This window comes from Pipra filicauda, unplaced genomic scaffold (genome assembly GCF_003945595.2).
Source record: "Pipra filicauda isolate LSUMZ 115617 unplaced genomic scaffold, ASM394559v2 scaffold23_size5868930_pilon, whole genome shotgun sequence".
Classification (NCBI taxonomy): domain Eukaryota; kingdom Metazoa; phylum Chordata; class Aves; order Passeriformes; family Pipridae; genus Pipra; species Pipra filicauda.
In genome coordinates, this window is record NW_024104354.1 from 2,696,229 (window position 1) to 2,722,531 (window position 26,303).

General features: G+C 37.5%; 1 protein-coding gene across 2 annotated transcripts in view; it reads left to right on the plus strand.

Moving 5' to 3' along the window:
* The first annotated feature begins 6,196 nt into the window (after positions 1-6,196).
* Positions 6,197-26,303, plus strand: part of MED23 (mediator complex subunit 23) — a 36,353-nt gene continuing 16,246 nt past the window's right edge. The window contains exons 1-16 of one of the 2 annotated variants that reach the window (XM_027751929.2): positions 6,230-6,308; positions 7,834-7,865; positions 7,970-8,057; positions 8,885-9,009; positions 9,148-9,259; positions 10,050-10,148; positions 10,706-10,807; positions 11,557-11,626; positions 13,213-13,325; positions 14,404-14,499; positions 15,052-15,069; positions 21,486-21,686; positions 23,131-23,274; positions 24,736-24,881; positions 25,447-25,692; positions 25,863-26,005. In XM_027751929.2, coding sequence (XP_027607730.1) covers positions 6,249-6,308; positions 7,834-7,865; positions 7,970-8,057; positions 8,885-9,009; positions 9,148-9,259; positions 10,050-10,148; positions 10,706-10,807; positions 11,557-11,626; positions 13,213-13,325; positions 14,404-14,499; positions 15,052-15,069; positions 21,486-21,686; positions 23,131-23,274; positions 24,736-24,881; positions 25,447-25,692; positions 25,863-26,005 — 1,795 coding nt within the window. In that variant the 5' untranslated portion in view covers positions 6,230-6,248. Of the gene's footprint in view, positions 6,309-7,833; positions 7,866-7,969; positions 8,058-8,884; positions 9,010-9,147; positions 9,260-10,049; positions 10,149-10,705; positions 10,808-11,556; positions 11,627-13,212; positions 13,326-14,403; positions 14,500-15,051; positions 15,070-21,485; positions 21,687-23,130; positions 23,275-24,735; positions 24,882-25,446; positions 25,693-25,862; positions 26,006-26,303 lie in introns of both variants that reach the window. The other variant, XM_027751933.2, reaches the window with a different exon arrangement.

Here is a 26,303-nt window from a genome sequence, read left to right on the forward strand (position 1 = left end):
TGTAGTACTTCCTATAACACAATTCAAACAATGGGTTACAACAGTTTAAAGTTATATCCATTACAATCTCCACGCTTGGTCCCTTTGAACCAGGCTATAAGTTTTAATATTGCATTTAAATCTTCCCCTTGCTATGCTGGTATGGACTTACCCACAGGCTGCAGACTTTTCCTTGGTTGGAAAGCTACTTCGCAGAAAAGTACCTGGGATTGCTGGTCGACAGTCAGCTAAACACGAGCCAGCGGTGTGCCCAGGTGGCCAAGAAGGCCAAGGGCACCCTGGCTTGTATCAGCAGTAGTGTGGCCAGCAGAACCACGGCGGTCCCTCTGTACTCAGCACTGGTGAGGCTGCACCTTGAATCTGTATTCAGTTCTGGGCCCCTCACTGCAAGACACACATTGAGGTGCTGGAGCATGTTCAGAGAAGGGCAATGAAGCTGGTGAAGGGTCTGAACCACAAATCTTATGAGGAGCAGCTGAGGGAGCTGGAGTTGTTTAACCTGGAGAAAAGGAGGCTCAGGAAGGAACTTTATCACTCTCTACAACTACCTGAAAGGAGGTTATAACCAGGTGAGGATTGGCCTCTTCTCCCAGTAACAAGTGACAGGAGAAGAGGAAATAGCCTCAAATTGCACCAGGGGAGGTTTAGATTGGGCCTTAGGAAAAATTTCTTCCCCAAAAGGATTGTCAAGCATTGGGACAGGCTGCTCAGGGATACTGTTGAGTCATCATCCCTGGAGGTATTCAAAAGACATGTAGATGTAGTGCTTAGGAACATGATTTAGTGGTGGACTTAGCAGTCTTTTCCAACCTAAATGATTTTATGATTCTGTGATTCAGGGGTGTGCCTGCTTCACTATGGACCTATCCACAGCCACAGACACTTTGAGGTGTATCTGCTCCAGCATGGAGTTATTAGGTCACAGACCCTTTAACCAGATTTCAGACTGTAATTACAGCATGCCTACCACAGCAGTATAGAAACACCAGCAGTGTCCAGGGCATCCACCAGCCCAGACACGAAGCCAGTGCTGTTATCAAAATGTTCCTAAGCACAGGAAGGTAAAATGAAAAGCACTACAGCAAAGGACAGCCAAGACCAATTGCTGCACTCCAATATAGAGCAAAGCAAGAAAGTCCTGTGGTGAGAGCAACAGCCTATCAATTAATAGCTAAAGAGATGTACCAGCTATAAATCCAGTAGAGCATATTCCTATCAAATCTGTCATTATCTTGAATCCCTCTGGCCCCACACTGGGTGCCAAAAAGCACATTTGTTGGTTAATCTGAGCAGGTAGCTTAGCCCCACACATCCTCTCACACTCTGCTGTAGGAAGGGGGGAAGAACAGGAAGGGTAAAGTGAGAAAAAAAAAGTGACTTCACAAAAAGACAGTTAATAGATAAAGCGAACAAACAAAGCAAAATCCGGAGCTCATCATTACTTCTCATCAGCAGGGGGGTGTTCAGCCACTTCCATGTCCACCGCATGTAATAGTTACTTAGGAAGGCAAACACCATCATTCCTTTCTTTTCCGCCTCCAAAGTTTTATTGCTGAGCACTGTTTCATATGATGTGAGATATCCCTTTGGTCAGCTAGGGTCAGAACTCCCAGGTGTAACCCCTCCCAACTTCTTGTGCACCCCCAGGCTATTCAGAGAGAAGGCTTTGAGGCTGTTTAAGCACTGCTCAGTAATAGCTAAAATGAACAGGATGTGATCTCATACACTCAATTTTGCTACTTTTACACAATCATTGCTCTAATTTCACATACTTTACTACCCACGTGATGAATTTCTATGACATTTCTCACCAATAAAATAAGATTATAAAACTTAATAAACACTAACCAAGAACCTAAACTTTTCTATTTAAAGATCAAGGGCCTCACACATTCAAAAATACTTCTTTTCGTCCCAGCAAAAGAAAATTCACATTAAAAAAAAAGCAATCAATATGATCGATACTTAAGAGTAAAGAAAACAACAGGGAAGAAGGAAATAATTATCTATTATCCTTTCTGTTTTCAGTTACTAAATCATAAATTTAAGTGACCACTGCATACAGACTGATACTACACAAAGGCAGGGCTAGGGTACAAACAAACCCACACCCCTATAGTTAAATTGCAGTCCTCTATTCATCTGGCACTTTCAAAAACTGGAAGATACTTTCAAAGAACTCAGGCAGGACATTTCTGACATATGCATGTCAGCAAGCATGTCAGGAAAATAGGGAGAGTAATTTCTAAAGAGCATTGTGTTTTAGACCCTTTCAATTTTCACTCCTACAGCTAAGTTCTCTAAGGCCATGAAGAAATAGACAAGCTTTACATACTACGAATTCAAAGACACCTTTATACTCATTTATCATCCACCTTCTAAAATGAATGGCATTCAGGAAAAAGAACTCCAAAGTTTAACCATTTTTCTCATAAATGTTTCCATCCATAAACAAATGGTCATTTTGATGAAGGCATTTTTGCCAGAGTAATATATTTACAGTTACTTTGAAAAGTGTGTCTCTTTTTCTGTGTCTGGATGAAGAGGGTCATTTCATCCTCACGCAAATGCTGCTTTTCTTCCTTGTTTGGTGGGGTGTGCGGCTCTGTGTTACCTAACACAGAGTCTGATAGTAGTTCATGCCTTGGCAGTCACCTGGGTGCAATCCCATCACAGAAGGGCAGTACTTTCTCCTCATGGACACTTGGCTCCCTTAGGCAAAGCAGGATGCCTGTTCTGCTGTGGCATCCCTGGCCCTCAGCTCCACCCCAATACCTAGATTCTCTGCCAAAGTGTGACTGAGATAAGATAGCCAGGTCTTTGAATGTGCCCTTCCCCACACATGCACACCCTTTCCTTTGCAATTGTCTCTGATGAGAAATATGATTTTACTAAGATAAGAACACCCAGTGGGCACTACAGGAGGAACTGTCTGGATGCTCGCATAATGATGCATTCCAGAGACCAGGAGCTGTGATGATTTTGATTGACTTTGGTACACATTGGTTTGCAAAAGTGTTTAAAACACTGCTGGAGACTGAGCCAACTGGGCCAACTGGTCTCCCAAGATTGCAGGCAACTTCCAGGCAGTTCCCCCTATCCTGGTAGGGACACCTGCAGAGGATGTCCAGCCCAAAGAACACTCACTTTTCAATGGGTGAGTAAAAGCACCAAAATCTGGTGATAAAATCTTGAAATAGTTCCATAGGTCCTTTGATGCTTTGCGATTGTGCATTCTGTAAGGATAAAGAATGTAAACCTGTATGTTCCTAGCTGCTTATATGATAACCCTTTCAACATGCTTATATTGTATACTGTATTGGCAATATTTAGATACTGTACTAGCAATAAATCTAATAATAATAATCCACATAACCAGTGTCATACTTCTTGTGTCTGACCAAGAGTCTTCTCTCTACTACTCTGCTACACAAATATAGGATCATAGGTAGTTCAGTTTTGTTAAAATGAGATCTGGTTAGATGAGGTGTTCGTTTAGGAGATAAATCACCGTTTGGACCTCTTTGGGGGTTCAAGGCTATTATGGTTGAGTGGTTGAGTTTTTAAACTCAAAATTCTATGGTATAGTATTTGGGACAAGTAGTGGATCAGGACTCTAGTTAAGATTAGACCAAGTCTGTCTAATAACGGTGACCAGTTAGATTTGGGCTGGCATGGTAAGTACCATTTAGAATGCCTCTTGGTTAATGATCTAAAATCAAGGTAAAGTTGCATTAGGCACAAAGTAGTGTACAGATTGTATCGTGGTACATAAAAAGGTTGGATAGGAATGGCTGTTAGCCAGTGAGTGTGACAGAGCAATAAGGCAGAAAAACAGTAAAAATAGCAGACTGGTCCTCAAAATAAGAATAAGGTATTAGCATGAGTAAAACAACTTCTTCGGGGCTGCATTTCCAGTTGTCTTCTGGGTCACTATGGGAATGGATTAGGAGCTTGGCATAGAATTTGAGTACACACTTATCCTGGGCATTGCCATTTTGATAAAATACAAGTCCATCTGCCCAGGATGGACAAGTACTGACAGTAGATGTTGACAGGACATACATGGGTATGTCAGATTGTTCTGCAACACACTTTGAATAAGCATACAGTGAAGAGTATTATGAACATTTCTTACAGAATAAAGAACCTCTTTTTAAGACAGAAGGCAACCCAGTTTTAAGAGCAATACAAGCAAGTAAAAGCAGACCTTCAATTATATTCCTTCTGTTTTCATTGGTCATCCATTACATGTATATGTAGGTAAACAATACACAGGTAAGCATTGTTTGTTTCCTAACCAGATATTTCCCATTACTGACAAGGAAGCACTGCCTTCAACATGTACTGTGCCTGTTGGCTACAACACGTCTCTGCTAGGTATGCAAGCACTGGTGCCCCATATATCACAATTTCCCACGGTACTTCTTGTGGAAAGTATTACAGAAACATGGTTGATGTTTATAGCATTTCTCGTTGTTTATATTATGTATTCTTCTAGGTCTATTTACACAAAAGCTGTTTACATTTAGAACAAATAATTATTTATCCAATTCCATGTAAGCTTTTCCCCTATGAGTACACTGCTATTTTCCACTCAGTTCTGAGTCTGGAAATGTTAACTTCACACTGCTCTGAGGCCTTCAGTTATCAGCTTGATAGTTGATCAAACAGAGAGACAATCAACTTTATTTTTCTGCTGAAAACATAAGTTTGCATCTGATTACCAGCACTAGCTGAATTTAGGTTTGCAGCTAAACAGCCACAGACAGCTCAGAAAATACAGTGTCACCATCAGAGACCCACAAAATGTTAAAACTGGCTTGATTTGGCATTTTACATTTATTTTTAGTATAAAAACCACCTCATAAATATAATGCTCTCTGCAGCTACCCTATAGGAGGTTGTAGACAGGTGGGTGTCAGTCTCATCTCCCATGTACCAAGGTGTAAAACAAGAAGAAATGGCCTCAAGTAGCACCAGAGGAGGTTTAGATTTTATATCAGGAAAAAATTCTTCACTGGAAGGGTGGTCAGGTATTGGAACTGACTGCCCATGGAAGTGGTGGAATCACCATCCTTGGAAGCATTCAAAAAACGTGTAGATGTAGCACTTGGGGACATGGTTTAGTGGTGGGCTTGGTAGTGCTGCATTAATGGCTGGACTTGAAGATCTTAGAGGTCTTTTCCAACCTTAATGACTTTGTGATCATAATGTAATACTATTATACTAATTTTTAAGTGTAATACTATTGTATTTTACTATGTCCAGTTCTGGGCTCCTCAGCACAAGAGAGATGTGGAGTTCCTGGAGTGGGTCCGGCAGAGGGTAACAAAGATGATTGGGGGACTGGAGCACCTCTCTTATGAGGAAAGACTGACAGAGTTGGGCCTGTTTCAGCCTTGAGAGATGACTGAGAGGACCTCGTCAATGTCTATAAGTATCTGAAGGGAGGGCGTCAAGAGGATGGAGCCAGGCTCTGCTCAGTGGTGCCAAGTAATACAACAAGAGGCAATGGCAGAAACTGATGCAAGAAAGTTACACTTAAACATGAGGAAGAACTTTACTGTGCAAGTGACCAAGCACTGGAACAGGTTGCCCAGAGAGGTTGTGGTGTCGTCCTCACTGGAGATATTAAAAAACTGTCTGGACACAATCCTGTGTAATGTGCTCTGGGATGACCTGGCCTAAGCAGGGAGGTTGGACTGGATGATCTACTGTGGTCCCTTTTAATCTGACAAATTCTGCGATTCTGTGATAATGTATTCCTAGGTGTCTTCAGACAAATGCATTTTCAGCTTGTTCTATGACTTACTATGCGAATTAATGACTCCACAGTAATTTCAGGAAACTATATTCCCACAATAATGCAAGGGATGATTGCCATAAGAACCAGAACCAGTATTTTGCCAAATTATTGTAAGAAAGGATTATTCAAAAAACAAAGAAGCCTAAGAAAATATTTTCGTAAAGAAAAACAAAACAAACAAAAACAAACAAACAAATCAACCAAACCCAAATCACTCCCAAGTTTTAAGTGGTTGTTGCTTTCCCCCTTCGCCCTCTGTTCCCGCTTTTCCCCGTTGCCGGGCAGGCAGCGGCGGGCGGCGGCGCCCGGAACGGCCGTGCCGAGCAGCCGCTTCCCGGGGAGCAGGATCCGGGAGGAGCTTCCGGCGGGGGCGGGAGCCGGGGTGGCGGGCGCCTTGCTCTGCGACTGACAAAGGGCCCGGCGGGGTCCGGCCGGCCCCATGGCCATCCCCATGGTGCCCATGGAGACGCAGCTGCAGAGCATCTTCGAGGAGGTGGTGGTGAGTCCCTCCCCGGGGCGCCGCCGGCGGCGCAGGGTTGTGGGTAGGCCCGGGGTTCGTCCGGGTCCCTGCGGCCCACCGGGCGCCCTCTCGGAGTGGAGGCATCTCGAAGGAGATGAAAACCGGCGGGAAGAGGGGCCACTGATTCTCCTGGCGTAGTTGGTGCGGTGAAGCCTCGCCGCCCTCCCCGGCCGTGTTTGGCGCTGTGCCAGCGGCGGCTCCGGGGCCCGAGGGATCCGTGGATCCGTGGGGGGAGGGGGTTTTCTCAGGGCTGAAATCGCTCTTCGCTGCGTGTTACATAAAAGCTGACGCAGAGCAGGACTGGGCATAAAAAGGGCATAAAACCGTTGCTTACCCAACACCAAATTCAGTGCACTGAGTTTACGGCAGAATAAGCTGTTTAAGGAGGCGCTTTGAAGGAGACTGTGAGAAGATGAATGTCTTTTTCTTCAGACAGCATAAGGTGTGAACAAATAGTGGAAATACATTCACACAATGGTGCCTGCAAAATGAAGCACAGTTAGCCCAAAGTCCTCTACTCATAGGACAGTCCTTCCAGCCCTTACACTAGCTTTGGGTGCATTCAAGGACCTCCACATCCTTCTTAAATTGCGGGCCCCAGAACTACTCACACTACTTAAGGTGAGGCCACACCAAGGATTAATACAGCAGAATAATCACTTCTTTGGCCGACTGGTTAAAAACAGTGTTCACAAGCAGCAAACAGTGGGGTTTGCCCTCCTGGCTGCTTGGGCTCCCTCTGGCTCACATTGAGCCAGCTGTCAAATAGCACCCCCAGATCCCTTTCCAAAGGGCTGATCTCCAGCCAATATGTTCCTGATTTATACTTGTGCCCAACATTACTCTGTCCCAGATGCAAAATCCGGCACTTCTTAAATTTCATGCCACCAATTGCCACATCCTTCTGTATGACCTCTCATCCCTCAGAGAGTCAACAAACCTCTCAGTTTAGTATCATCAAAAAATTTGCTCATGGTGCATTCAACCCCTGCATCCATATAATTGATAAATTTATTGAACAGCGCTGACCTTACAGTTGAGCCCAGAGGAACACTGCTAGTGACCTGTCACCAGCCAAATGCAGACCCACTCAATGCAATCCTTTGAGCTCTGCCCTCCAACCAGTTCTTTACTCAGCGTGCTGTGAACCCGCTCACCCCACAGTTTAACAGCTGGTCCAGAAGGATGCTGTGAGGGATAGTAGTAAAAGCATTATCCATAAAAAGTATGCCTACTGCTTTCCTTTTGCCCTCTAGGCAAGTGACCTTATGATAGAAAGATATTATATTAAACAGGACTTCCCCTTTATGAACCAAAGTCATTGGGTCATTAAGTCACTGTTTTGTAGAGCACAAATGAATGGGCTTCTTGGTAGATATGGGAACTTCACAGTTGGAAACACTGGGGCGACAATAGCTGATAAGGTCCTGGTGGGTGACACTCCTAGAAAACCTTTTAAAAAACACGTTTTAACAGTAGCTCACTCGGGGGTTTTCTCTTACAGAAAACAGAAGTAATTGAAGAAGCTTTTCCTGGGTAAGTGTAATATTAGTTTATTTGTGCAAGATTTTCTGCAAAGATGTATTTTTCTACTTGTTTCATTGGGTTCTGCTAATAACTGATGTTCTTATTTGCATTAGTATGTTTATGGACACTCCTGAAGATGAGAGAACCAAACTGATCAGCTGCCTGGGAGCTTTTAGGCAGTTCTGGAGCAGTCTTTCCCAGGTTAACGTTTTATTTGTTGCTTATGTGTACTTTATATACTTTCTTTAATATAAAGATACCTCGTCTAGTAGACAGGCACTTTAGCTGTAAGGTCTGTGTCCAGTCATTCAGAATCTGCTTTCAGATATTGTGTAGTAAAGAATATAGGAAGATTTTGCAAGACAAAAATTAGTTTTGAGATTTGTAATGTTATATAGTTGTTCAGCAGAAGTTGGTGTGCAGTGCAAATACAGATAAACAAATGGAAGTAAACAGTAACAAAATAAACAAATGGAAGTAAACAGTAACAAAATAAACAAGATAAAGGTAATTTGTTACAGAATTTCTAGTATAAGTGAATAAGTAGGCAAAAATTAAAAAAAAAAAGAAACTAGATGTTTATGTTTAAAAATTACCTTCCAAAACCTAGGTGCTTCCAGGCACTGTTCCATCACTGTTCCATTGGAGACCTGGTCAACTTTAGTTTTATTGAATTTGATTATGACTTTGAAAAGGGAAGAATAATATAGAACAGTTCTGTCTTACTTTATTCGTGCTAACTTATATGTGAAAACCAAAGTTGACTGTAGAAATCAGTGGTTAAACTAGGAGATGTTTCTTGTACTGGATACCTGAACAACTTCTATTGGACAAGTGAACTTCTTCAAGATAAGATCAAAAGACTTGTAGGAAAAACTATAGGTTGGACTATTGGTGGATCACTTCCACCAATTCGTAGTCGTGTTCTTATGTTAGTTTCATTTCTTCATAGTAGGATACTATATGAATTTTGTAGTTTGTTTCACTACCTGTAAATGCATTCTTTCTCCCCTCTACTGCTTTTTCAGGAGTCCCACGAACAGTGCGTCCAGTGGATTGTAAGATTTATTCATAGCCAGCATAGTCCTAAAAGAATTTCTTTTCTTTATGACTGCCTAGCAATGGCAGTAGAAACTGGACTTTTGCCACCCAGGTAAGTTATGTTGGAATGAATTGATCAGATAGATGGAAATTGTAATATTGGAAGTATTTTTACAATGACATTGTACCATTAGTTCTGGAAAACATGTGCTTATTATCTTTCATTCATTCTTGCATTATCTTCTGCTAGGATGGTTTGTGAATCTCTGATAAACTCTGATACGCTTGAATGGGAAAGGACTCAGTTGTGGGCATTAACGTTTAAATTGGTCCGGAAGATTATTGGAGGTGTAGACTACAAGGTATCTTCCACATTCCTTTCTCTGTGCTAAAATATGTTGGTTTGTAGCTTTGTTTTTATGATTTTATGTCAGAGACACCCAATCTTTCAAAGTCTGCTTTGCTTACAGGAGAAAAAAATTTCAGTGAGACCACTTTTAATGCTTTTTCATAGTGGAGCTTTACCTTAAGAGGTAATTTTGTATTTACAATGTAACTCTTCCTACTCTTTTCGCTATCACAGTCCCCTTTCATCCTTTCTCAGTTACAGGCTAAATAACCCTAATGCAGTTGCAGAAGTGATATAGATATGAAAGTAACACTATCAAGCATTAAGGCTGAAATTTTGTCATCTGCTTAACTCCTCTTGCTACATAGCAGAAGGGTCCGGAAAGCTGAGTCTTTGGCAGAGTACAACTCCAGTGGAAGGAGTAGGAAACCACGCATGTCTTGCAGAGAATCAGCTCATCAGCACTGTTGATTGCGTTAGAGCAAAATAAACTACAAAATAAAACGCAGCATAGCACTCTGGTCCGCCTGCACGAGGCATTGTAGGTTGGATGTCTCTGCATCCACATCAAAATATCAACAGTTACTTTCTCATCTGAGGTATCCTAAGATTGAGACATTCCAAAGCAGTTTTATGTCATTAGTGTTCAAATTCTCAGCAGCCATTTGTCTTCTGACACTTAGCAACAAAGATCTAGTTCTGTCAAAATATTGTCTGACCATTTTGATTGTGTAATCTTTCTGTCAAAAATAAAGAATATCTGGGGATGTTAATTTTACTTAATTTTACGTGCTTTCTTTTAGGGTGTTCGAGACCTGTTGAAAGTGATCCTAGAGAAAATCTTAACAATTCCAAACACTGTGAGCTCAGCTGTTGTACAGCAGCTTTTAGCAGCAAGAGAGGTAACTATCTGAATACTATATCACTACAGAAAAAGATAGGCCTCATTCTGTTGTTGCTAGTGAGTTTGTAATAGGTGGGATGGCTCTGAACATTGGTACATTTAAACAGGAAAGAGCCATTGTGCCCTTATTCTTGACTGTAAATGCATTTTATGCAGGAAACAAAGCAATTTTCGTAAATATCCTAAATATGCATTAAAATCCCTAACAGGAGAGTCAGGCCTAATGTTTGACTTGCTTAAGGTGAGATGTATGAGATTTAATACTCAGATTAGTTTCTTTATTTTTTTTTCTTAGTGAATAAAAATAGTAATTGTTGGCAGTACTTTGTAGGCAGACATAGAGGCATGGTTTTACTTAGATTTAGACAGTCTAACTTAGGCTTATACAATTAAAAACAAGTTTTAGACTAGAGTAGTACTATCAGAATACAACTTCAGAAAAAGTATTTTAATTCTTTTATCTGTTTTAATGGACTATCTCAGATTAGTAGGCAGACTACACCTTCATTTACCTTATTCAAAGTCTTTTACACTGATGTATTTTTTCATTTATAGGTGGTAGCCTACATTTTGGAAAGAAATGCATGTTTGTTACCTGCCTACTTTGCAGTTACAGAAATCAGAAAACTATACCCCGAAGGAAAACTTCCTCATTGGGTAATGATATATCAAATACTGTAATCTGGAGTTTTGTTGCACACAAAACAAAATTACTTGAATTTTTTTCATGGAGATTTAAAATCATGCATTCAACAGTAAGCTCTGTGTTTAGTCATATAAATTAAGTGGCAGGCTTGATATGATTGCAGAAGCAGCTGTGTTTAAATTCAGTGATACAAAAATATTTGATGCCATGAAAATGGTCATTGTTTCAAAAAAAAAAGTAATATTGATCCAGTTTTTAATTTTGCATTCTGTTAAAATAAATAGGTGTCACGAAAAGGATAAAATCTGGACTCCCTTGAATTAGTGGGAAAATTATTACTGACTTTTGAGACAAGATTTAAACTAGAGTGTACTAATCTGTGTCAGTTGTCTATATGGAGTTGTTATTCAGAGGTAAACAGATGTATTATGAACAGGAATTATAGCTTGCCTTAAAGCATCTGTTACTAAGTGTTATGCATTGAAATAATATAGTTTGCATAGGAGAAGCAGTTATATAAACTCTTGCTTGAGTGCAAGTTGAGAAGAGTGCTTCCTGCACCTTCTTTCTAATGTCACATTTTTTCTTTTGTGATTTTAGGTTCTGAATGATTTTTCTGACTTGTTGAAATCTATAGGAAGCTAGTTATTTTAGTAGATTCCTTTATTTTTATTAGAATGTGTAAAGTATTGAGTCTTAAATGCTCCTTATCATTATCTGGAACTTAAATTCTTATTTTTTTCCTCCTTTTCTCACCCAGTTACTAGGTAATTTAGTATCAGATTTTGTGGATACCTTCAGACCTACAGCAAGGATAAATTCCATTTGTGGTAAGAGAATGACTTAATTAATGACTTTAAAATAAATTAATTTATTTGAACTATTTTGTTTCTTATAACCCTTAGTGACATATATCATCTAAGTCAAATGAGTCAGGTCTTTTGTTTCATGAAATGTCTTTACTCTTGTCAGTTCTCAGGCTTGATTCCCTTCAGATTTTGCTTTGAAGGGGAAAATTCATATTGATGAGATCAAAATAATTTTTTGCTACAACCTGGTAATGGAAGTGTTAACTACTAAGTGTTAACCACTTGTTACATGGTCATATGTTTTCTAAGTACTGTAGACGTTAAGAAAATTGTAGGTTTTCTGTGCTCAGGGATTTTGAGTTAATACATATCCGCTGGTGTGTTAGTCATGGGGTGTTTTCTGACTTCAACTTCCATTGCAGCTTTTGTAGCTGCTCAGCCCTCACTCTGTTGTTGCAGGCTTCTGTGTGAACATTTCCTTGCTCATATAAGTTCTGGTTCTACTTTTCTGTGAAAGAAATGCTCAGCTTCATTTATTGTTAGAAGTCTAGTGATCAAAATTTGCTGTTTTAGTTGTGATGCTTGCTTCATTTTCTTCAGAAGATAGAAGTGTCTTATGTTTGCTTTGAAAATTAAGTAGTTTAATAACAGCTGCCTTCCTTCTTAGATTTTATTGCAGCTGAGCTTATTCAGTGTAGAGATTAAGAATGTAAATTCATCTGTAATGTTTCAAAGCATTTTGTTTCAGAAGCTTGTAGTTATTCTTGTATTGAAAGTGTGGCATAGCTTTTATTTATATGACTCATGGGGATCGCACACAATTTTTTCCGAGCATTGTTATGTGTAAATGAGTTGTATAGTTATGGTTGAAGGGAAGAAATAAATATTTACTTTTTGGTTTATCTGGTAGTAGTATGGCCAATTTGGGTAATAGAAGTCATGGAATTTGAACTGTCAAAAGTCAAAATTGAAGCACCTCAATTTAGATGCTGATATACAGGTGTGCTTGGTACCTATGAAATAAATCCCAGGTGCCTAATCTACACTGACTAACAAGTGTAAATTTAGCTTACGGATCACTTCATGTGTGATCAGCTGAATCACGTTGGTCTATGCTGACTGAATTGACTAGATTTCCACTGAGTGTAATTGGAATACACACCCCTACATTTGACTTGTTTGCTGAACAGAATCTTACCCACAGGGGGAATGAAGGGAAATTGTAAGACTAGATTATATAATTAGATTTATGATGGCATTTTCTTTGTGGAAAGCATCAGTGTACTGAAATCAAATCCCTAGGTCAAGCAATGGCAAGGGAACAGTCTTCTGGTAACTTAAAAAGGTACTTTTAGCTTGGTATTTGCAAATATTTTTATTTTTAAGGTACCTAATCTGAATAAATGGGGATTTTACTCCTTAGATATTTTGTTAGTTGAAAATTGGTTAGATAAATAAAATCAGCCTGAAGCAATCCTATGGTCAAAAGCTTTAAGCAGTGGAAGTTTAAGGAGAGCATAAAAGTGTCTGAGGCCAGTTTTTGCATCAAAATGATTAGGGAATAGGCCAATTTCATTGGTTTAGAATTTATGTTTCTTTGCATGTAGGTCGCTGTAGTCTCCTTCCTGTGGTAAATAACTCAGGTGCCATGTGTAACTCATGGAAGCTGGATCCTACAACCCTTCGTTTTCCTTTGAAAGGTCTCTTACCATATGATAAGGTATGCCTTATTAAACTTCTTAAATATGTTATATTCAATAAATATGAAACTTCTATATAATTTTCTGGGGGAAGGGGAATTTCAGCTGCTGCCCAGGATACTGAAGAACATGAGACATAATTTAATGTACTTTGTGGGTGTGTGTGTGTGAGACAGCAAGTGAGAACAGAGAGTTGTTTGGAAAAGTAATTAAGCAGTGGCTATGTGGAAGACAATGGGATGGTAATTTCATCTTTTCTGTGTTCTTCATCATTGCATAAAAAAGATAATTTTACAATTCAAACTTATATTTAAGTTAGCTTGTTTGAACTTAAAACTATTGAGTGTGAAATAGTGATGTACTAAAAGAACTTAAAAACTCTAAAGAATCAGGACAGAAATCCACGTTGTCCAGCATCCCATTCCCTGTATCCTGTCTAAGGAAGGATATAAAGATACTGTCTCTATTAACATGTATAGTGTTCGTAATCTACAGCAATTATCATTTTGTGTATTTCCTGAGACAGATGTGATTTCTGTGTATTTAGTTAACCTTCATCTTCCAAATATTTGTTCAGACTCTTCTTGAGCCCCTTTAAGCTTTTAGTATCCTCAACATTCCTTTGACAAGGAGTGCCATATTTCAACTTCACGTTGCTTGAGGAATCAGGTCCTTCTGTTTGTTTTGAACCCAGCTTCAGATAATGTTTTTCTTTAATGTTATTCAGCTATTGAAAGATGAAGTGAGCAGTTGTTCCACATCTGATTTCTTCACACTACGCGTGATTTTTGTGCACTTCGGTCATGTGTTTCCTCAGTTTTCTTACCTTGTTTCCTTTGAGTTCAAGGCTGTTCTATCCTTTTATTGGGTGAACAATGTACTTCTGCTTGGTCCTCATAAAATCTGCCACTTCTTAAGAGCCGTGATTATTTCCTCCTTTTGGTTATCAGAGACCAAGACAATTTGCCAGATAGTACATATCTGCATAAATTAAACGTTCATTCTTACATTGTTTAATTCTGTTAAACATAAACTCAGTATCAAACATAATTTTGAGGCAATATATGTTTGTATGTGATTGCTTGTTTCTTTTTCAAGGATCTGTTTGAGCCACAGACTGCTTTGTTGAGATATGTGCTGGAACAACCGTATTCAAGGGATATGGTCTGCAATATGCTAGGTCTGAATAAGCAGGTACTGTACTGTGCTGTAACATGATTTAATTCTGCATAGAATCTGCACTATTCTTTTTCTCTTTTCTTTGCTATAGCTAACTAAGCAAAACAGTTTAGGTACAGAGAGTGATTTTTTTTAATTTATTTTTATTTTTTTATGAGATCATATTAGGTTAATTGGACCTGTTATTCCTATCATTTGTATATTGCTTTACGAATGTTAAATTGAAAAGTAGAGATTTAAAATATGATTTTTTTTTTGCATTGCTTTTTTTTCCTATAAGGCCAGCCTCAAGTACACCTTTGACAGACAGTAGGAGACTGGTTATTGTTCATTAGTTTTTAAAGCATTGTTGTACTCTGTTATATTGGCATGTTATAGTACTAGAGTAGTTGAAAGCTGGGTTTTGTTTTGTTAACTTTTTTTCTTTTTATACCTTAGAATGGGAGGGCTTAGTCTGACTTGGGGATCCTTGAGGCTGGCCTCATAGTCACTGTTTTGTCTTTTCTTTTTTTCTTCCTTTATTTTTGTTCTGTCCTGTCTTGTCCTGCCCATCCTCCAATGCTCTAGACCTTGAACATTGCTCAGGTATGTTCACAACCTTACTGTTGTATTGTGACTAACGATACGCTGGCCGCTTTGTAGCCACTGATTCCAGTTAGAGAATACATGTACAGGCAGGGCTTGAAATTGGCAGGACTATTAGTCAAGGGCAGATTCTCACTGCAGATCTCTAGAAATGTGAGAGATGTAGCATAAAGCTGACAGTCAGTGGTCCTTTGATCCTAAAATTTTTGTTGGAGTGGACTGTTACTATTTTTCATACCAGTCATAACTTTTTACTTTGCTGGAATTTTCAGATGAGGAGAGATGCTTAGTTCAAAATTTCTTTCCTTAAGCAGGTGGAAAAACAACCACTGGACTTAAGTGTAAAATTATAAAGCTGTAAATACATAATTTAAAAAAAAAAAAGGTTTACTAGCGGAATTTTCTTATCATTAGGAAGCCTCTGTAAAAAACTTACCAACAGGCAATTATAATATTCCCCAAGCTAGGTGAAAGAAAAGTAGTGCAGAATACCACACAAAAAGTAGTTCCTTAAAATTTTGACTACTTGTTTAAAATAAATAAAACGCCTGAGCAAATCAACCAAGTGGGCTTCTGCTTGAAATTTGAAATTATTGGTGTTATATTTACAGTTTATCCCTTGTTACACTAAAAATTTCCACACCTACTTTAAAAAATAAGATTTATAAAATAGCGTTGCTGTTTGCAATACTATAGTGAAGGTTGTGTCAGTGTTTCCATTTAAGAAACTTCTTTCAGATTTGTAACTTGACTATAAAATTTACATGATCCTGAAACCTTGTGTATATTTCCCATTGTAAGTGAAGTACACCGGTGCTTTTTCTGAATTGGGACTGTTTTTGAATGAGCAGATTCCTACATCTTGGCAAACAGTACTTTGTGTTATATATGAGAATCTTAAAGCAGCTGAAATGTTAAACCTTGGAAATGAGCTGCTAGGTTTCCTGTTTAAATGAGTAGTATTTGTGTGTCTATTTCTGTGTCTGCATTGGGTTAATAAACCAAACTATTCCTCTATCCGTCCTGTAGCTGGTAAATTATACAAGATCTAGACAAAAAATACGTTGAACCCATTTTATTCTTTTAACTATGGGTGGTCTGTGCTTTCAGGTCAAAAAACATTTATGTTAAAAATGCTGGGTTTTAACTTCTACTTTACCATATTAATCTATACTCCTTAAAATTTGTTTACTAGTATAGGAATTCCTACACAAAGTTTCATCTTGGCGTGAATTTTTATGGCCAAGGAACAAATGTGAAGAATGTAGCTTATAAAGGAAATGCTGACAGAACATGAACTATAGCTGTGCTGCTACGATTATACCAGCATAATGATGTTTGGGCTGTTGAAATTTTGTGAGTTGAAGATATGTGAGTTAAAAATACAAATATAGAGGTGAATGGTGTAGTGGTATAGAACAGGAAATACGTTCCATTTAAACATTAATATACTCTGCTTGAAACTGTGGAAAACATTGAAATTTTACTCACTTTTGGGTACAAATTAACTTCATGTTATAGCTGAGTTTGTTAATGTAGCCACCTGACAAAAATAGTAGCATGCTTTTCAGAAATTGTGTAACTATATCAATGCTTTCAGTAAAATGGTTAATAATTTTGTATTTTATTGTTAGAGAAATAACCTGCAGAAATGAACTGTTGCTATAATAGAAATGCAAATAGTGCCACGTTTGTTTCAAAATAAATACAGAAACACCTCAAAGCAATGATCATTATTTATTTATGATCATTAATTATTTATGTGAAGTTGCTTGTATGCCCTGTCAACTATTTACACAGATCCAGTTGCAGGATTGGAGCCTTCATTTGAATCTTTTGGCATCAGAATCTAGGTATGGTTCAGCCAGATTTGTCCTAGTTCTCAAATATTCTTGAAGATGAACAACGAAATTTTGTGGTTCAGTCTTAACTAAGCAGATCTATGTTAGAAAACTGTTCATTCAAGCCATCTCTTGTTGTGTAAAAAACATACAAATCCAGCTGTCCTGTTAACCTCGCAGGGTAAAAAAGGAAGGTAAAATTTCATATATTTATAGATTCACATGTTCCTTTCAGGATTTTAAGTTTTCTTGTGGGATGAGGTTTTCTAATACCCTTGTCAATTGTATGGCTATGAGTCCAGATGTAATAATATGGACTTCAAAATGTGTCTTCTCTTGGTGTCGGGGGACTTAGAGATTTTGCTACTGTGTTCTTCTGTGTGGGATAGTACGTACTCTTGTATACCTGTTTGAATTAGTCTATAGGAAGTAGAGATTTAAACTGTATTTTATCATGTCTGTTATCGTGGTTTGCAGTTAGACTGGATCTTAGTGGTCTAAATGATTCTATGATTCTATGTCAATTTATATTCTGCTACTAGCTGGAGTGTTACTCCTGATTCTTAGTTATCTTTTTAATAAGTTTTTTGAACTATGTAGCTATCTATTTTTTTGAAAATGATTAACAGTTCAAAATGTCTTAGTGCCCTGATACCAGATTGAGATTTAGTTTAGGGATCCTACAGTTGGTTCTTAAAATGAAATTTACTTAATGTCTTAAGGACATGAAGTCACTTTGGATGTTTTTGTTTATATCTTTACTTTCTCTGTATGTACATACTTACATGAAGAATAAAAAGCCATTCTAGCTTGCATAATTGCAGTTACAATCTTACTGTAGTCCTCTAAACAGTCACAAGCTTTGTTACTTTTATTTCTCTGGTTTGGGGAATATTTGAAAGAGAAGGTAATTTTCAAGTGTCTTGTTTCTGTAATGTTATACAAAGTTTTAATTAACAGCAGTTGTATTAAATGATTTTGCTCTTTAAATAGTATATTTGGTTGGACACCTTTTCAACCAGCAGTGGTGATCTGCAGCTTTGAGTAGGAAATTATCTATGCCATAATCTGTTCAGGTGAATGTGTAATTGTATTCTCTCCTAGCTACAAACCAGGATAGAATACCAGGATAATTAGCTTAGGGAAGCTGTTGTTTATTTCCTGTCTGTCCATGCGTTGTGAAAGGAATGACAGAATGCAATATTCAAAAATTTACTTTCCTTTCACTTTTATGTTTAAAATAGCTGGGATCTTACTATCCAATATTACCTATGTTAACCTGGCAAATAATTTAAGGGGTGTGATTATTTTTATATATTTCTGATTGTAGGGGTGTGCATTGAGAACACTCACGTGTACAAGTTTCTTGTTGAAACTTACTCCATTTTTTTAATGAGGAAAACTTGAGAATGGCTACCAAACTTGGTAGAAATAGAATCAGACATAATACAAAGAATAAGCTTTAAGGTTTTGTGGTTTTGTAGAATGCAGTCTTGGAAAATGGAAGTGTGGGAGTAGTTCTGTCTTGTATTAACTACTTCAGGCATTTTGAATTGGACTTTTGGAGATATCATTTATCCACTTACTATTGTAGGGATTTTGGTCTCTGTGATTTGGTCTTCTGAATCCATTTCTTAAGTATAGTAAATGTTGTTTGTTTAAAATATTCAAATATTCAAAAACTATCATAACTGTCAGCCAGCCTTACCGACTTCTTAAAATACTTTTCTTTTAGGAAGGAACACATCTAATGCTAACCTTGCCCACCTAAACACCACCCCACCCAAAAAAAAAAAAAAAAAGAAAAAATCCAAACTCACATAAGAACAACAAACCACCATCCAATAGAAGCTTTGATCCACTTAAAGTACCACCACTACTCCATCATCAGAGGGCTAGTCTCAAGAAATTAAAGTGTCATGGTAGCTGTTTTTCCCCCCACTGTATTTCTTTATGGTTTAAAAATGTTTTCAATTAGGTTATTCATCAGATTTTTAAATGTTATTTTCAGGACAAAATGGAGAATATGTGTTTGTGTAACCAAATTATAAAAATTTGAATTATTTTCTCTTTAGGAGAAAAGCATAGTGATTTTGAATGCTATATTTTTCCATATGCAATCCAAAACTGTGTTTGGGGTTTTTTTGTTGCTTGTTTTTGTTTTACTTAAACCATACCATAACATGAATTCCTACTTATTTATGAAGGTAATCAGCTGTCACCTGTATTTTTATTCATCTCAGTATATACTGAGATGTTCTTTCAGTTGTGAGCAATTAATAAAACAAGGACCCAATCCTGCAAATTCCTGTGCAGCCAGTATTTTATTTCTGAGTGTTCTAAAATTACAAGTACAAAATCTGTGCAAAAATGTATATTCACTAAAAATACAGAAAAAAAATTCCCAGAAAATTAAATTAATGAAGATAGAACATGAAGTATTGCTATGTTTCTTACTGGAGATTGTTCTTAAAGCAATAAAAGTATGATTTTCAGAATAAAAGATTGAATTAATTTTTTAAATTTTCTTGCTCTTAAACTTTTCCCAATCTTAGAATTATAATAATAATGAAAAGTCCTACTGGAAATTCTGGCTCTCTTTTTAACAGTAATATTTTTCCTGTTGTATTCTTTCAATAACTTTATTCTAAATTCGTATAGCCTAACATGATTAGGCTTTTGGACATTAACCCAGTGCTTAGAAAACTATTAAATTTCAAGCCCTGTACATAGTAGTTTTGCATGCTGGATTATAAACTAGTCTTTAGTGTTGTCTGTTGCACCCTGCTCTGCTTCATAATTAGTTGCTTTGGGAGGGGGGGAAAAATGAACTACAAAAGACCCGAAGTATTCTGACTTGATGGTGATAACACTGCTCTGTGTAAACCTGTACCATGGTTGGTCTGTGATAATGACATGGTGTTCTGGAAGAAAAGGTATAATTGATGCTTTCTGTTCTAGTTAGAGGTTTGTGTTAAGCATGCTTCAAGAAAGCACAGCTGGAATTGTAGCTTTCTGCACTTTTGAGCTGGCGAAGAGCATGCAATAGGGGATGCTGTTCACTGTATTTTGACAACTTCTCCAATTCTTGCATTCTGTCTTTAATTGAAGAGAATCTTTTTTTTTTTTTCAAAGCAAAAGACTACCATCAATGAAGGTAGAACAAGCATCTCCTTTCAGCATCTCTCTTTACTTTTATTATATCTTTATTAGTTAAAAGGGTTTTTTTAGTCTGCCTGGCTAGTAAGTCAAAGAACTCATCTGAGGCATCCCTAAAATGTTTTATTAGTATTTGGGTGATATTTTAAAACTTGTTTACAAACACCTTTTTGCCTCTGGAAAGGGATACTGCATTTTCATGTTTAGAGTTTGAACAGCTCAGCTCCTTTTCTTTTGTATCATTAAAGTAATAATTTTTTCTTTAAGGCTGCATTATGTTACAGGCATCAACCCAAATAAATGAATAAATAAATGTGACCATTCTGGAATACAGATTGCATTGAAACAAACAGGTTAGATTATTTCCAAAGTGCTAGCATTTTCTAAAGTAAGTTTAATTCCCAAAAAGTTTTTGTCCTTAGTAACAGTACATTGTATGAGTGTAACAATACAAATGCAGAGTGATAAGAAAAGGTTGTTGCATTAAAGAACTTGTAACATATGACATTATGTTTGATGGTTTTCAACTGAAGATCTATAATCTTCACACGTAGTGGGCCTTCTTTTATATACATCTGTATTAATGTGCATCTGAATATGTAATACATCCCTTACTTGATCGTTACTAGAAGTCATCAGAGATGGTGTGTATCTTTATTTCTGGGTTTGTGTAGCTCAATGTGAAGATTGTGGCCATCAAACATCCGAAGAGCTCATCACTATGAGATGTAATTTCTATTCATAGTATGTAGAACATACCACTGATTAATTGTCAAGCCTTTTTGATGCTGTCTTGTAACTTGTGGTGTTGTGTCAATAGGACAGCATCTAATTATACGAGTAATGACCAGATGTTAATTCTGCTGCAAGTTGGTAGGCTTATAGATGAGCCCAAAATGAGAGTGAAAAAGAGAATAGTCATTAAATACCTACATCAGGTATTGGGATGTTTCCTCTGCATTTGGTGATATAGGTGATACATATTTTTCTTTGTGGTGAGCCCTACTTTTGAAAAGAGGGAAGAAAAAAAAACTAACAAAAAATCCAAAACAAACAAAAGAACCCCTACCTGTGCATTAAAAGACTTTGTTTTCTGTGAATGCAAGATCAAAGAAATAACATTCTGCTTGCCTTTGTTAAAAAAAATCCACAAAATCCCCAGATGTTATTTGTGCATTGATGAGCTGTGCTTTGGAACTGAGTAGGCAATTATGTAATGTATGATAAAATGTAAAAGTCATTGTGACCTGTGACATAGTGCAGCTTTAATACACTGACTTATCCTTAACTTAAATTCAGACTTCATCTCATGCTTCCCAGCCTTCTTTCAAAATACTGTACTGTAACTTCAACTGTGCAAGTTCTGGAGTTAATGGCAAGGCTTTTGGAATACTGTATCTGATCTCTGCCTTACAGCACAAGCAACGTTGCCCTGTGCTGGAGGACCAGCTGGTGGATCTTGTGGTGTATGCCATGGAACGATCTGAGACTGAAGAGAAGTTTGATGATGGTGGAACCAGTCAGCTTCTGTGGCAGCATCTCTCCAGCCAGCTCATTTTCTTTGTGCTCTTTCAGTTTGCAAGTTTTCCTCATATGGTCCTGTCGCTCCATCAAAAGGTAAATTGTTTGTATCGCTCACACGTGGTAAGAGGGATTTAAAAAACGAAACAAGTATGTTTTAAAAAATTGTCACACACCCCTGCAAGAAGTACCTTATGTGCAAGAATTAACTAAATTTTTAATATTGTGCTGTATAGGAGTAAGTCAGATTCTCAAGTTACGGTGCTGTGAGCTAGGTCTGGATTTAGTATATTCATATATAGGATGTTGCATTGTGTTTGGATTCAAAACGTGTGAATAACTAGAATAAAGAGATAAACTGGCATAATTCAGAAGATCCAAGTACTGTGCTGTTGCATCTAGTTTACAACTGAGTTTAAAACAGAATGAACACCCTGTCTGTGGACTAAAAAACATGCCATGTAAATGAATGCGGGAACTTGCTGTTTGTCTAATCAATCAACTCAAAGCAATCTAATCAAAGGTAATTTGTCCAATTACAGTGATACTGACAATCAAACTCCCAAGTTATAATAATAATTCCATTAAAACTGATACTGGTATTTGCCCTTTTCTCTGGTGCTCAATGCCTCTCTGAGTTCTAAGGGTGGTGATGCCAGTCCTGAGAAGGGAAACGAGAGGTTACAGTCAGTCAGCAACATCCTGAGCTCTTTGCTTAGAGAGCTGTATGCTGTTGATGGTAGGAAAGGGGTGTTCTTTCTCCTCATTATAGGATTAACTTGTGACTATTTAGATACAGCTTCTAACATGCACTACACATTGCTCCATCTTCATTTGTCCTCAGTTCCATGTTACATAAAAATGTAACTCTGTATGCTATGTTTTACTGGTGATGGATTGTAGTTCTCTGCTGTCTTTGTTATCCCTAAAATTAATTTTACCAGGGCTGTTTTTCTGTAATTACTGTTGATAAACCATCAAAACAATAGTCATGACACAAAACAATTGAACAAATCTAATATAACACTACAGCAAGCAAGGTAAGAGTAGTGTATTGGTTGTTAGAGAATTGCTGTTACAGGTAAATTAAATCACACACACAAAAAAATCCACGAGTGCAGATGAAGCAAGCCCAAGTTGTTCTGGTTCAGAGACTTTTTTTATAGAAAGAGTTTATAAAACCTGTGGCCTGATGCTAATGACAATACTGTACTTCACTACAAGGCTGCAGGGTGACAATTTAAGATAGTATTTAAGTGTTGCTAATTTTTTAAAGCAGTGATCCTCAAGAGTTAAATGCATTTTAAATCTTACCATTAATTGTTCTGCCTCTCCCAGAGTCTGTTTGTGTGTTACAACTAATGTACCTGTTTCTCTTCTTTCTGGAAACATGATGTACATTTCTACTGAAGTCCTGCTATAAAATTCTCACTGATCTCTGCTGGAACTGTTTTAGTCTGCCCTTGTACTTTTATGGGAATCTTTGCAGTGATTTTTCTCCGGTGTGCAGTATTTATCTGTTACTGAATGTTTTTGACAGTTGGCAGGCCGTGGTCTCATTAAGGGGAGAGACCACTTAATGTGGGTGCTCCTCCAGTTCATCTCTGGCAGCATCCAGAAGAATGCACTGGCTGACTTCCTCCCAGTTATGAAGCTTTTTGACCTCCTGTATCCTGAGAAAGAAGTAAGTCTCTAATTTTTAATTCAACTGGGACCTTTATATGTTAGTATTACTATCATTCTTGAGTCACTCTTAAAACACATACGTGCTGCATAGTTGAAGAGAGATGCTTCATAATTAAATGATTTTTTTAGGATTTAGGATTTACTTGGATTTCCTATCCATGTAAACATGTTTGTTTTTAGGGGCAAGAAGAAACTTACGTTGACTCCTCTCTTCCTTGACTTTGGTTTGACTAAAGTTTTGAGGAGTTTGTTAAAGCACTGAGGAGACTATTAAGGAAAAACGTGTAATTTTATTGTTACATCTGAGCTGTAACAGAATAGTACACTGAAAGACAGCTTCAGTTGCAAAGAACTGAGTGGTTAGTTAAAATTCATTGTGCTGGGACAGATCCAATCCTAGTCATGCTTTATACATTCCTCTAGAAGGGACAGTTAGAAGTTCTTAAACTTTTATCATGATAGCACTGTGAAGTGTGATTGCTAACTCTTTTCATAGTGCTTTCTGCTTTGGGTCAGTGGTTATGATAATACAAATGTGTGGTGTATCAAACTGATATGTAACAATTTTTTCCCCGATATATTAGTTTTGACTCACAGAAATTCTTTGGTACAATTTGTGTCAGGAGCTTGCAGTTGCTTTTGTCAGCATAAAATATGGGAAGAGTGATGGGACTACTTTAGCTGTAGTGATGACTCCGAGTTACACTTGTTTAAAGTCTTTGTGTGACTAGGGCATTTCTTAGGGTTCAATTTCACAAGCACTTTAAATGTTATCTATGGCTGTTGCTCTTACAAGTATCTCTCTTGCAGTCCTGTTGATTATGCAGTGGTGGTCTCACTTGTGCAGCCAGTGGTGCTTGTGCAGTAGGAACTGTATCAAAGGGAAAGAAATGCTGGTGTTGGCAAAAGGAGAGAGCCAGAGTGCCTTTTCCAGTGGCAGTAATATACCTGAGTCTGTATCCAAAACTTTTAATTTTGGGGTGTATTTCTACCTTTTCATAAGAAATGTATTAATCTTTAAGGATTAACTGTGATGCTGAACAATTTAGATTTTTCAGAAAATACTGGTGAACCACTGAGTACCTACTATGGAAGCACATAGCATAACCGATTTCAGAATAATGTATGTGTGAGGCTGAGAGGAAAAGCGCATACTTTGTAACTATATATGTCTGGAATTTGTATACTCTAAGCATGAATTTCCTTTTGCCAAAGTCTTAGATAATTTGTTTGGTTTGAGTGTTTTTCAGAATAATTATTGAGGTCCAGGTCTCTTCCAGAGCTCTTGATTTAACATTGCATACAACGATGAGGGTAGAATCCGTTCTTTAAAAATGTTCCTTATGGTACTGCAGGTCAGAAAAAAAGAAAAACGTGACCTTGTGAATACTGTCTATCTAAGTCGATTTTCTGCACATTAATCCATGTGATTTGTCACATTCATGTGTTCTTTCTTTAGTGCATTCCTGTACCTGATATTAACAAACCCCAGTCAACTCATGCTTTTGCAATGACCTGCATTTGGATTCATTTGAATCGGAAGGCCCATAGTGACAACTCCAAGTTACAGATTCCCATTCCTCATTCTCTCAAACTTCACCATGAGTGAGTGTGGGGTTTTTGTTATGTTTTGATTTGTGCCTAGACATAATGAAATAGGAGGTTCCAAGTCTGTATTCAGAATGTATTGTGTGATGGGCTGCTGTATAAAGGTTATCAAAGGAATGAGTTCAAAGTAATTCAAAAAGACAAAGTTCAAACTCAAAATATTTCATAAAAAGGGAAATGCTGTCATCCAGCTAATGGAAATGATATATTTTATTGCAGAATAATAAGTCTTTATTGCTAATGGAGAATCTGAAAGTAAATTGACTGGTTTTGTTATGCTGTGGTTTGGAAAGTGTGGATAAGCAGTACATTGGGTTAAGTTTTCATCTCGAAAGGTGGTTTTTAAAGTGTATTTATCTGCTGAGGTGTTTAATATAGAAAAATCGTAACACAATGAAACTGTGGCATAAGTTGTAGTTCTTTTGATGTGGTGCAATTAACAACTATTTTGATTTTTTTCTACTATTTTATAATGGATTTTTTTGACTGAAGTTATTGTGATGGTATTTTTGGAATGTCTGTGCATTCTTTCTGCCTAATGTTTAACCTCTTCGGTACGCAGGTTTTTGCAACAGAGTTTAAGGAATAAAAGTTTACAGATGAATGACTACAAAATTGCCTTGTTGTGCAATGCTTATTCAACCAATTCAGAGTGTTTCACTTTGCCAATGGGTGTACTAGTAGAGACTATTTATGGAAATGGCAACATGAGAACACCTCTTCCAGGGACTAACTGTACGGCATCAGGGTCTATTACCCCGTTGCCAATGAACCTCTTGGATTCACTCACAGTTCATGCCAAAATGAGGTACAGTATGCAGATAACTTTTTTTGGTTTTAAACCCATAAATCTGTTTGTGGCTAATTATCATGAGAAAGATTTCCTGTGCCTGAACATGTTGTGTATGGATCTGTTAAGTAGTTAATAAATTTCAAGTCCATGTTTTTGATTGAAAAACACTTTCTCTCTTTCCTCAGTCTAATTCATAGCATAGCTACAAGGGTGATTAAGTTGGCCCATGCAAAATCTAGTGTGGCCTTGGCTCCTGCTCTTGTGGAAACCTATAGTCGCCTTTTGGTTTATATGGAAATAGAATCCTTGGGCATCAAAGGCTTTATCAGTAAGAAAGAAAACCTTTTTTTTCCCCCCTTCCTTTTGTTAAGTAGTATTTTCTTTTAATGGCAACTAGAGACCATAATAAAACTGAAAATATAATGATGCAGCATATATAAATTATTTTAATGTAAAAGAAATTGTAAAAGTTGTCTTAGTGCTGCAGTAAATTTCAGATGAATGTGCTGCTGTCCATTTATGCCATCACTTGTATGGTCAAGACCTTCCTAGTTATGCTGCATTGTGCAAAAACATGCTTAATGGAAAATTGTAAGCAAAGTTACCTAATTAGATACACAGGATAC